Here is a 13,248-nt window from a genome sequence, read left to right as displayed (position 1 = left end):
TCTAGCTTGAATGTAATAAGCTGTTACCATTATACTCATTTTTATGATTACCTTATATTTGTGGCAGATGATCTTCATTTCCACTTATGCACTAATATCAAACATCCTTTCAAAAGAAAGGTATTTAAGTTTTTAAAAATGAGCCCATTTTTAAAAACCAAATTCACAGGGTGCCTGGGTGGCTCAGTTGGTTAAGCATCCGACTTTGGCTCAGGTCATGATCTCACAGTTCGTGAGATCAAGCCCCGTGTCAGGCTTTGTGCTAACAGCATGGAGTCTGCTGTTAGCAGGAGGAGCCCCCCCCCCGCCCCTCCCCTACTCGTGCTCATGCTTGCACGCTGTCTCTCTCTCAAAGTAAATAAACTTAAAAAAACCAAACAAACCCTGAATTCATAACTAATTGTCACAGTGGTCTGGGATGGTATACAGAAAAGGCAAAAAACTGTGAATAGTTTACAAATGACTGAAGTTTAGTGAAAATTACATGTCAGGTGACCAAATAGAAATACTCACATTTTCAACTTTCAAATAAAGTTTCTGGTGCAGAAACCACAGATGCCTCTCATGAAATGCATTCTTTCTTTCTTTCTTTCTTTCTTTCTTTCTTTCTTTTTTTCTTTCTTTCTTTTTCCTTTTTTACCCCTCTCAGAATTATATAAAAGAGATTGACAATGACCGATAAACTACATACCAAGCCTCATTCCTAGTCCTTGGTGTGGTCATGGAGACCACGAAGCTGAATGCAGCTGTAGAACAAAACATCAAAGGAAAAAGCCAGAGCAATATTTTTTAGTGGTGAAAAGGGTTGTCTCCCGACTGCCAGTCACATTTAGGGCTTTAAAACTTGGAATCAATCCAAAAGAGTGTAAAGCAAGGCTTCCATCACTTGGATATACCATCAAAATCAGCTTGCAGTTGTTAAATAGTACTTGGCATTAAAGTTCTTGGAGGAAAAAAAAATGTTCATTGCCCTGTCTGCTGCTGGCTATTTAAGCAAAGTTGGACTCAATTTACAATAATTTTTAAATGTCCAGAAATAAATCACCAACTATTTACAATGCTGAGGGAGATAAAGGGAAAAGCAATGGATGGTTTCTTGAAAATTACACTAACAATATTAGATTTCCCTAAACAACTGGATAATGGGACAATTCAAAACAGTATATCCAGGCTTGAAAAAAAAAAAAAAAAAAAGATTAGACATAAGGCAATTAACCTCAATTTTCCATCTCAAAATCTGACCTTTTTCTCTAGTCACCACACATTAGCTATTTGCCAAAATGAAGAAAGATTCTACTTCTGACAAGTATGGTTACGATACCCAGGGAGGAGGAAAACAGTCTAGCATCCTCTGGGCCCAAGAGGAAGATGTGGACGGCTTAGTCTAATCACAAAAGCAAGAGGCTTACGTGAGCCGAGACGTCATTCTGGTGGAAAGCCTTCCGCAATGCCTGCGTGAGCCCTTTGGCTACATTGAACCTCAAGGTTTCACTGATCTGCACTCTCCTCTGGGTCAGAAAGAGAACTGTGGGATCAAACAGAAGCACAGTAATCAGGGTAAGTAATGATCCTCCTCTCCTCTCCACCCTCTACCTCCTGCAAGTTCTGAGTAAAGCTGGTGAGCACAGGTCCAACCAATGAGAGCGGTGGGCCGGGGTAATAGCTGTGTTGGTCCCATTCAAGTCCAAAGAAGGAAGGACCTAGTAATTGTCTGACCCTAGTGGGGAGAGCTAACAGGCTGGCTGCACTTCATGTCTGACTAACGCTGACTCTGACTTTGAAAATGAGGTTCAGCAGTACCTGGTCCTTGATGAGTCTGCATGCAAGAAAACTCCTGTAACAGTGTTCCCTGATAGCCTGCTTAAGGGCAGGCCCTGAGCTGAGTCCTACAGCTTAAAACACCCCTGAATCAGGAAGATACAGTCCCCACCTCATAAGTGGGACAGAGACGGGGATGGAGAGCTGGGGTGGAAGGTAGGCACCTGTGACTGAATGTGACAGGTGCTATTTGAAGGGAAGCCTACAATGCCATTGGAAGCCCCAGGAGGAGGATCCAGCTCAGACTTGGGTAAGGGGGTGGGGATCAGGTAAGGTTTCCTGATGCTCCCACTGAGTCCTGAAGGATAAGGGAAGTATGCTAGGCCCGGGGGAGAGGGACCACCCTCCCCCCACCCCCAAAACACACACACACACACTCCCAGCAGAGAAAAGACCAAGTGCAAAGACACAGGGATGAGAAGTGAAGCCTCAGGATACCTGTTTAGGCTTGGTCCTGAGGGTGATGGGAAGTGAAGGGTTTTCAGCCAAGGCATATATTTTAGAAAGTTCCATTGGCTGCAAACTGAAGAACAGATTGGAGGGGGGGATAGTCTAAGGCAGAGAGATAAATTTGGTTGTTGTTGCAGAAATTGAGTGATGACGACAGTGTCAACTAGGGAAGAGGCAGTTGGGGAGGAGGAAGGGGGATTCAAGGAGGTAAGACTGAGGGCACCGGTGGTTGACCAGGTGGGGTGAAAGGGATGGTGATGAAGGAGGGGGGAGAACGTTCCAGACTTCTGCATCTAGGTAGTTGGGGTTGCCTGCCTCTCAGTGAAGGGGAAGTGGAAAACCAGATGGTATAATTTCTGGAGAAATAGAAAGAGATACTGTACTTTGTGCTATGCCTAGTTTCACAATTTCCCACTTTCAAATAGGGTATGTCTCCAGATATAATTTCATTTAATCCTTTGTAGGGTGAAGAGGAAGGCGGGATGCGAGCATTCAGCACTGGCATGCTCTTTCAAATACTGTGTCTAATGCTTTTTATAGCAAACACTACCACACTATTAAAAGCACCCTGTGCCTTCCTGGCCTGCTTTGCTGCAACTGGGCGGTGGGGGCTAAAGAGAAAGCATATACCACCCAACTTTTTCAAGGCCTCTTTTTCAACATCAAAAGAAATCCTGGGCACCCACATCGTGTGGCTGTACTTTTACTATCTGCCGACTGAGAGAATACATCACAAAAGCCTCTCTGAATTCTGTAGTGCTTCCAAGATTTGATATTTTACTAATCATTTCATTGATTCATGTGAGACATTACTGATTTGCTCTACAGGCAAAAGTTGCTACAGGTTTGTTTTCTCAGACTTGCTGGCAGAACCAGTTTCCCTGGGGCCTCTGATATCAGGACTGATCCCAGGCCTAGAATCTGTATCACCTAAAGCTCCCCCTCTCCTCTGCCACTTGATAAGGATCAGGGTTCTCGGCCTCATCACTGTGACATTTGAGGCTGGACTATTCTTTGCTGTAGGACCATCCAGTGTGCTGTAGGGTTTTTAGCAGCATCCTGGTCTCTGCCTCATTACATGCCTGTAGCACCCTCCCTACCCTCCAGGTTGTAAACACCCAAAAATGTCTCCAGACATGGCCAAATGTCTTCTGGGGGGAGAAGGAGCCAACTGTCCCTGGTTGAGAACCACCAATCTCAAAGAAATCAAAGAATTCTGCTACATCTCTGAGACCAGCACGTGCTTGCCGCTTTCAAATAAAATCAGGACAGTGGACTCTTACCTGTCTTCACCAGGAGCTTACTGGACATTTGACACTCCAGGTTGGATGCCATTTTGCCGGTTGTGACCATGGCAGTCGACGCAGCATCTATATTTTCTGCTGGCAAAGGTGGCAACCGGGTGGCCCTTACTGGGGCAGTAACGGATGTCAAGGCTGCTGTGATTGTCAGTGGGCGTGTGGTGGATGCCTTCGGCATGTCTGGGTTGGTGGGGTTTGGGAGGCCTGTGTGCATGGCTTGTGATTTCCTGGGGAGGTGTGTTGTGGACAACAGGCCAGAGGCGGCGCCCGTGGTCCCTTGCATGGCTGTGTGAGCACTCCCGGTGTGTGCCGTTCTTGAAAACATGTAGGTTGGTGTGAATGAGAAGGCCGGAGGCACTGCCCCCGGTGTCGTCCTTGGGCCAGGTGCTGCGTTGTTTGTGACATTTTTAGCTAGGGCAGTGGTCCAACTGCTCTTGACTAATCCCGAGGCCATGGCCGAAGCCCTGCTGCCAGTGCCCTTGGCAACCAGGGCTGCAGACAGCGCCGGTGGACTTGATTTCCCCAGTAACAACGTAGCTGCTGATGCTGCTGTTGGTTCCGCCTTGGACGACACCGAGGGGTCTACTGCAAAGAGAAAAAACAAAGTCTGTCATTGGCCCACAGTACACATGTCACTTGGTGTGGTGATGAATGGATGTAACATATGAGTTTGCTGAGGTGAAAAGTCTCTGCTCTGGGATTTAGGCAAAACAGCTCTAGGTTCATTAAGTCAATTACCCATAATGAGAATGCCACTGACAGAAACCTGTGATTGGTGGGGGGAAGGGTGGTGTGGAAAGAAATTTGTGGTTGGTAATAAGGACATTTAAGTTCTTAATACAGATTTTCCTCACCTTACAATGGGATTATGTCTCAATAAACCCATCATAAGTTGAAAATATCATAAATCAAAAATGCACATAATATACTTAACCTCCCAAACATCCTAGCTTAGCCCAGCCCACCTTAACCATGCTTACAACACTTACTTTAGCCTACAGTTGGGGAAAATCATCTAACACAAGCCTATTTTATAATAAAGTGTTGACTCACTTGGGTAATTTATTGAATACTGTGCTAAAAGACAGAATAGTTGTATGGGTGTAGGATGGTTGTAATTGTATCATTGTTGACCATGATCTCATGGCTCACTGGGAGGTCTGACTCACTGCCCTGCCCATCGACACCAGAGAGGATTGTACCACTTATTGTTAGCCTGGGAAAAGATCCAAATTCAAAATACAAAGTATGATTTTTACCGAATGCTTTTGCACCATTATAAAGTTGAAAAATGGTAAGTCAAACCATTGTAAGTTGGAAACTGTACTTTCAAAAGAATCAAGTCAGCAGAGGATCAAGGGCACAACTATCTGGGGCTGCTAACTCATTCATCATCCCAATAGTGTGTGTCTGCTCCTTCTAAGCAAAACTGGGTATCTGTGTTGAACTTGAAGATGCTTGTCCACAGAAACAGTCATACCAATTTTGGGAGTACGGGGAAACAAACTACCTGCATGAGTGGCTGCACCTGTCCATTTCTCAGGGTGCTGAGAAGCCAGCAGCACTGTGGATGGGGCCCTGGTCGATAGAGGAGGAGACTCAGCAGTAGAATGGTATCTCAAGATACTCTGGAATGGTGTGGAAACACTTATCACAGGAGATGGGTAGATGTCACTGGAAATTGGGAGAACTGAATCCGTTTTATCTGAAAGTATTTCCTGCAAGCTAGCTGTGGAAGTCAGACTTGGAGAAGCTGGTGAAAGAGCATGTGTTGAATGTGCAGGCAGCTGTAGATGGGGATGAGACACAGCATGTTGGCTTGTGGATGGGTAATCTTCAATCTCAGCTGTTTGAAAATCTCTGGAATAGTTGTTATTGGTTATTGACAAGAAGTCTGTATGGTTTCCAACCATGGTGACCTCTGACTGTTGAATAGGTTGGTTGGTGCTTATACCAAGGACTGGACGCTGAATGTTAGAGCCTTCTGCAGTCACTAAATGCCCAGCAGTTTCTCTGAAATCTGAAGATTTTATTGTACTGGCAGCTGAAGTTGAACCACTGGGAGGAGTAGCTGAAGCTGAATGAGTTTCCCAACTGGTGGAGTTAATTGTGTGCCCATTTAAATAATAATTTGTTTGCTGCAGCAAGCCAGATATCATCGGCTCTGTGGAGAGAGATCCAGTTTCTGCTGAAAGAGAACTCCAGAAAACATCTGTGGTTGCTGGCTTTTTCACATGTCTCGTTGTTGAGAAATCATAGACCTCAGTGGATGAGGGAAATGCTGTCACCTGTTGGGAAGTTGAAACTGGCAACTGAGAATGGTCCATCACAGCTGCATAAGTCTCTGGCTTGATGTCAGACAAGCTAGGGGATGGGGACACAGTCTGGGTGCTTTGTGGAGAGGGGATGGAAGGTAGAGGTAATTCTGAAGGAAGGAGGTTTGTTCTTAGAGTTGTGATGAAAAAAGATGAAATATGATCCAGGCTAGAATCAGAGGTGAACCCATTTACAGTGTGATGACCTGGAATCTCTTTACTTGGAAGGATCTGGAGATCAACTGTCAAATTTGCCTTTTCGTTTTTCTTTAAAACAGCTGTCACACTATCTTCTTTCTGCAGGGGAAATGCCCAGGTTGTGGAAAGAAGATTGGGAAATTTGCTGGAGAAAGGGAAGTCTGTAGCCGCTGTCGGAGGGGATCCACCGCTGCCCTCTTTTTGAAGAGTTGGCATTTTGGGCATGGTGGAAGGAGAGGCATGGTTCTGTGCCAACTGGAGAAAGGTGGGTGCAGAAGGAAAGTCTGCTGCTGTGCTGTTGGATGTCCCAGAAAGGATGGCTTGCCCTCTGTGGGCTGTGGTGAGAGGCAGAGGAGAAGGCACCAAAGAGGACGATGTGTGTTCTGCTACAAGGAGGAGCCCTTCAGAATTCTCTGGAGCCCCTGACAAATGCAGTGGGTTAGCGGTGTCATTTGCGGTAGCAAGGGCTATCTTTCTGCTGGTTGTTTCCACTGCCACTGATTCTGCAGTCTGTAAAAGTGAAGACACAGCCTCCTGGGTCACTGCTGCGGCCACCACACTCTTAGAAATCGGCAAAGACACCCCACCATGCACTCCTTCAGCCACCTCAGCTTCAACCGGCTGTGTGGATGTACGACTTGAAGCCACTTCCAACAATGACCATGAGGGAATTCCATCTGGAAGCTGAAGAAGACTTCCAGGCACTAGGGGTGGAGGAGACATATGGGACAGTTCTGCCACAGAGCTCAAAGACTCAGGTGTGGGGGAGCCTGCTGTGTGAGGACCCTCTGTGGGGGGCCGCTCAGGATGCCGCATTGTTGAGTATCCAAAAAGACCTAGATGAGGGATGCCTATCAAATCCTGGGCATTTTTGGACAGAGTGTGGTTCATTTCCCCAGCAAATGGGTGTGGGGAATTAGCTATGCTCTCACTTGAAAAGGAGCCAGTTGGAGCTGTTTGGGGAAACAAAGGCACTTTGGTGGGTCGTTCGGCTGGCTTGGAAAAGATGATGGAATGAGGTGAGTCAGGAGCCAATGAAGAGGATGGATGTGGAGGGAGAAACGAAAGAATGTCTGGTCTTGGGGAATGTTGTGGTGAAATGGAAGGAGTCCCTACCCCGACTGGCTGAGATGGGATAGTGGACAATGAGGGGAGCATGCTGGTGTGAGGCAAACCTGACACGGAGGCTGCGTCTTTTCCCCCTTGAGGTCTTGGTGGGACGAGAGACTCGGTGGAATCCTTGGAAGGCTCAAGGGAGGCGCTATGTCCACTTCCTTGGTAAAGGGAAGAAGAGAAGTCCCCGTGAGCCCTGGCTCTGCGGTGTGTCTTGGGCGGAGGCGTTCGGGCAAACTGCAACACACTAGTGTTGTCAGGGGAGGGTGCCAGCACATTCTTGATTCTGGCCACTGCCGAGGAAGACGGGACTTCTGAGAAAGGCCATGTTGGTGAAATCGGTAACAATTTCCCATGAGGAAATGACTCCGAGGTTGGGCTGACTGTTATCTGCAGATTGTCTGTTCCTGTCAAACAAAATACCACACAGTCAGGCATCAGATGATCATCTAGTGCCTGCTGTGGTAGGTTGTGGAGAGAAGGGGCGGGCAAGACAGGCACCACTGGGATCTCACAGAGCTTCCACCCCAGCACAGAAGCCTCGTTAAACATATTTTGACAATAAGGTTAAGTAATGACACATATGCAAATACTACAGCTAACCTACAGGGCTGGGCTGAGAGCCACAGTCTCTGATGAAATGATACCTAAGCAAAGATGCCGAAGACACCTGTGTATCTTAAATCTTTTTTTCTGTACCACCAATGAGGGCTGGACTGGGAAACTCACAATCTAGAAAATCAAAGATGAATGTAACTACCTGCCAAGGCCAATGACACCAAAATAAACCTCATCAGAGAACCCAAAAGGCAAAATGAAAGGACCGTGAATCTTGATGCAAATGTGTGTTCAGGACCCTAAGTCATCTCCAGCAGAATAACGAGGTTGCTTGTGTTTGGGAAGGATGGCAGCAGTGGCATCTTTCTTTCTGAAAGTAAAACTACTCACATTCACCCTAGAACTACAGATACCTCACAAGACCCAGTGTCACTACAAGCACCTACAGAGAAAGCAGACTATTAGCACCCACATTTCCCGTGTGAACCTGCAGGCAGAAAGGCAAGGAGAGAGGGCACAAGATGGTGAGCTTCACAGGAAAGGAGGCAAGGACACAACTGATCAGAAAGCTGGAAATATCATGCTAGGGAAGAGAAACAACATCCTGCTTGATGATGCTCTGATCCCCTTTTCCATGGTTCTGCAGTACTGATGGTGCTGATGACCCCAGAGATGGCTAAGCACCCTTAAGTCATATTTTAAGTTAAAAATAAAAAAAGAAAAAACAGATACTTCTAGAGTTTTCTCCATTATTGGCTAAAAACGTTAGCCAGAACATTTGACAGAAACAAACGAGCCCAGGGGAGCTGAAGTTAGAAAATCTGGTTTGTAGTAGAGCAGGGTGAGGTGGGGAGGTGAGGGTGGATGATGTACAGGAGCAAATCTGTTTCAGAACAAGCATTCTGGCTACAGAATAAAGAATAGAACAGACTGGAAAGGGGTGGGAACAGATGACAACAGAGACCAGAAGAAAACTCCCCGAAGTAGTGTAGGCATGGGGTGACTGGACAGTTGTAAAAAGGAGTTGAGCCATAGTGGAAGATTGAAATAGATCATCCTCTATGATCCCCTTCAATTCTCATAGTTTAGGATAATGTAGTCCTTTAAATATGTTTGTGTTTGCATATGTGTTTTTTTAAAGCATTTACTCTTTTTATTTTTTAATATTTATTCTTGACAGAGAGATAGAGGATAAGTTGGGGAGGGGCAGAAAGGGAGGGAGACACAGAAACCAAAGCAGGTTCCAGGTTCTGAGCTGCCAGCACAGAGCCCGACACGGGGCTTGAACCCACGAACTGTGAGATCATGACCTGAGCCAAAGTCAGACGCTTAACAGACTGAGCCACCCAGGTGCCCCTGTATATGTGTTTTTTTAATGGCTGCAAATTCTCCTATATGCCTCCCATTGAGAGGTGAGGTCTATGTCCCCACCTGAAGCTGAGTGGGCTTGAGACTGTTCAACCAAGGCAGAAGCATTGCCATATGACTTCCAAGGCTACCATCACAAAAGGCCAGGCAGCTTTCACTTGGCCTCTTGGAAGGCTTGCTCTCCATATGCTCCCTCACTCTCCCTCCTAGAACCAGTCACCACTCTGTGAACAGCCCAAAACCACATGGAAAGGCCATGTGTAAGTACTCCAGTCAATAGTCTTAGGTGAGCTAAGCTTCCCAGTCATCCCTGCCCAGGCACAAGACATGTGAATGAAGAAGCCTCCAGATAATTCTAGTCCCTAAACACTTGAGTCACCCTGTTTCAGTCTTCCCTACTGAGTCCCCAGGAATCATGAACAGAGACAAGACATCCTCAGTTTGCTCTGTCTGGATTCCTGAAACCACGAGCATTACAAAATGGTTGTTATTTTAAACAGGAAGCTAGGGGTGGTTTGCTGTGCAGCAATAATAACTGAAACAATACAGGATTGTGTCCCTCATTCCTGGGAAGTGAATCTCTACATCTTTAATTAGCTAAGGATTCAGAAGCCAAAACACAGTTAAGCACTCTTTATTTCAATGAAAGTTGCTTTTGCTTTATACACAAGATTTTATTTATTTATTTATTTATTTATTTATTTATTTATTTAATTTTTTTTTTTCAACGTTTATTTATTTTTGGGACAGAGAGAGACAGAGCATGAACGGGGGAGGGGCAGAGAGAGAGGGAGATGCAGAATCGGAAACAGGCTCCAGGCTCTGAGCCATCAGCCCAGAGCCTGACGCAGGGCTCGAACTCACGGACCGCGAGATCGTGACCTGACTGAAGTCGGACGCTTAACCGACTGCGCCACCCAGGCGCCCCCACAAGATTTTAAAATTATGTCTATGCTAATAAATAAAATATGTCTGTATTAATTAATGTTGTATCAGGAAGGAATGGAAAGGGAAGAGAAAATTTTGAGGGGCAAATGAGAGGTAGATTTATTAAGAAGGGAAAAGTAAATTAGGAGAAGTAGGGCAAAACCAAATTTTAAAAAAGGCAGTGAAGTAGAAGTTTGATATAGGTTAGATATAAGAGTGTGTTGGACACACTCTACAGTATTCCCATGATCCCTGTCTCTTGGTGGTCATGCCTTTGTGTAACTCATCTTGAGTATGAACAGAGCAGAGCCTGTGAGTTACTTCTAACCAATATAATATGGCAAAGGTGATGGGATACCCACTTGTGTTTATATAATCTAAGACTCGGTCTTGCTGGCAGACTTGCTGTCCTTGATGGCCTGATGAATTAAGAGGTCATACTGGGAAAATCCATGCGGCAAAGGATTGTGGGTAGCTTCTAGAACTGCAGGCAGTCTCCAGGAACTCTGAGCAGCCTTTTGGAGCTGAGGATGGCCGCCCACTGATGGCCAGCAAGAAGCCAGGGCCTTCCAGATGGAAGCCACAAGGAAATTAATTCTGCCAGCAACCTGAGTGAACTTGGAAGTAGATCGTTCTCCAGTCAAGCCTCCAGATGAGAACACAGCCCTGCTGATACCACAATGGCGGCCTTATAAGACCTTGTGTAGAGGATCCAAAGAAGCTGTGCCCATGGGAAATGGGAAATAACAAATTCATGTTGTTTTGAGCCAGGAAGTTTGTGGTAATCTGTTACACAGAAATAAAAAACTAACTGAGGTAGAGAGTAGGGGGCTGTGGAATGGGCATATAAGAAGAGATGCAGCATGAGGTACCATGACTAAAGAGTAGCAGAAAGGATGGTGAGAGGGTACCATTAAGACAGTAAAAAAGAAGCCCAAGTCAGTATGTTTGTTTGGAATTTCACAGAGAAGCTGTGAAATAAAAATTCAAACATAGTACCTGGGACTCAGAGGAAGTTATTTGAAGAGAAACTCGGCTTTGCAAGAGTAGAAACAAAGCCACATCAGCAAATAGCAGCAGACACAGTGGAATGTTGCTATGAAACAGGTTGGACTCTTCTGTTTAAATCCCATTTTTCAAGGAAAAAAAAAAAAGGCACCTTCCAATCAAATTACTGAATTCTTTTTTTTCTCAATGAAATCCTACTAACTCTCCAATCCACCCCTCTCTGTATTCCAAAACTGTTAACTTTTTCTACTTAGAATGATATGAACTATTCTTTGCTGACAAATACAGTAATGATCTTCAAAAAAATGCACAAAAAGCAATCATATATCCCACATACAAGAGAGGGAGATGAAAGATAGTGGTGTTTCCCCACAAACTCCTGAATAGCTATCCTTTGTGAATATCATAAGCATCACTCATTCTTCTTTTTTCATTTTTTAATGCTTATTTTTATTTTTGAGAGAGAGAAAGCATGAGTGGGGGAGGGGCAGAGAGAGAGGGAGACACAGAATCCAAAGCAGGCTCCAGGCTCTGAGCTGTTAGCAAAGAGCCCGACATAGGGCTTGAACCCATGAACCGTGAGATCATGACCTGAGCCAAAGTCAGACACTCAACCGACTGAGCCATCCAGGTGCCCCCAAATATCACTCGTTCTAGGGACAAGCCAACAATTACCTTCTCTTTGGACAGTGTATCCCACCAAGGAACTAGTAACCTAAAGAAATTTAAAGGGAAGTAGCTTAAGTGATAAGAGATTTAAGGAGGCTCTGGCTGAAGATAGATGGGGAACAGAGATGGATTTAAGTTGGAAATAAGTGAAAGCAAGCTAAAGACCCTCAAAATAATGAAAAGTTAAAATGAGTCATTTCTTCCCTTCCCAAGGAGACATGAACCCCATTCCACAGACAATTGACACACACATTTTAAACTAGGTTGGTTTGTGCCATGCTTAGATAAAAGCATGGTTTTCAAAGCTTCAGGAAAGCAAACAGTCATTCCTGTAAGAATATCAGACTGAATAATAATTGGCACAGGGGCACCTGGGTGGCTCAGCTGGTTAAGCGTCTGACTCTTAGTTTTGGCTCAGGTCATGATCTCACACTTCGTGGGATCAAGCCCCACTTCAGGCTCTGCACTGACTATGAAGAGCCTACTTGGGATTCTCTCTCTCCCTCTCTCTGACCTTCCTGCACGTGCTCTATATTTATATTTATATAAAGAAATATTCTCCAGTCAAATTCAAAGGGCCTCCCAATGCGGCCCTGAATCGCTTCCTAGTTTCCTCAAACTACTCCTGTAACACAGTCACAATCAGTCTTTTTCCATTCAGCGCTTCCTTCCTTTGACTGCTGGAGACACTGAGAAGGAAGCCTTCCCACAGGTGGCCTAGCTATAGGCATGACCCATTTCCAACCAGGGTCATGAAGCCATCCACTTTGTCCTGCTCACTGCCTGCCAGCCCATTTTCTTAATTGCAACACTCAACGAAAAGCAAACCTGATCAACAGCAGCTCTTGAATAGAAGAAACTAAGACAACCAGCTAATAAACATCAGTAAGTATCTCAAACCCTTCCTCTTTATATTTCAGAGAGAAATACCTGCAGCTTTCTATTAGGCCTCAGAGTCAGATGGCTTGGATTCAAATCCTACTGCTCCATTTGCTAGCTGTGTGACCCTGGACAAGCTACTTAACCTTATTGTGCCTCTCCCTCATTTGTAAAATGGGGACTATTACGGTACCTATGTCAAGGTACCTACATTACCATGAAATTGTTTTAGGTGTTAAAATGAGGTGATACATGTGAAGTCTTTAGAACAGTGCCTGGCACACAGTACTATTATTGGTATTGCTGTCATTGTCAATACTGGTATTGCTGTCATTGTCAATACTTGTTCAGCCCAGGGTGCATGGATGCACTCAGAGGCTTCCTCAGAGGCCCCGAATGCTAGTCAAAACTCAGAAATGTCTTGCTGATCACATACTGCCACAATCCCACACATCTGTGGAACCCCTTACAGTTTACAGCATCTTTTCATTCCCTCATCCCACCTTGTTCCTCACGGTACCTGTGAGGTAGAGGATAAAGGTCATCATCCCCATTTTACAGGTGAGCAAACCATTGCCCAGGGAGGTTAAATGCCGGCTTGGCCAAGGTCACACGGAGAGTTACCCCATGGCTGAGTATGACTC

At 45.3% G+C, this 13,248-nt stretch overlaps 1 protein-coding gene across 2 annotated transcripts in view; it reads right to left on the bottom strand.

Annotated features, from left to right (window-relative positions):
• The window catches only part of KIAA1549L (KIAA1549 like), a 276,580-nt gene that overhangs the window by 110,816 nt on the left and 152,516 nt on the right, over positions 1–13,248 (bottom strand). Inside the window, exons 2-4 of one of the 2 annotated variants that reach the window (XM_045484908.1) lie at positions 7,258–7,602; positions 3,552–4,154; positions 1,410–1,525 (exon numbers count right to left, since the gene is read on the bottom strand). In XM_045484908.1, coding sequence (XP_045340864.1) covers positions 1,410–1,525; positions 3,552–4,154; positions 7,258–7,602 — 1,064 coding nt within the window. The remainder of the gene's footprint in view (positions 1–1,409; positions 1,526–3,551; positions 4,155–7,257; positions 7,603–13,248) is intronic. The other variant, XM_045484909.1, reaches the window with a different exon arrangement.

Source organism: Leopardus geoffroyi, chromosome D1, assembly GCF_018350155.1.
Source record: "Leopardus geoffroyi isolate Oge1 chromosome D1, O.geoffroyi_Oge1_pat1.0, whole genome shotgun sequence".
NCBI lineage: Eukaryota > Metazoa > Chordata > Mammalia > Carnivora > Felidae > Leopardus > Leopardus geoffroyi.
Note: the sequence above shows the minus strand (reverse complement) of the source record. Positions and strands in the feature narration are given on the sequence as shown.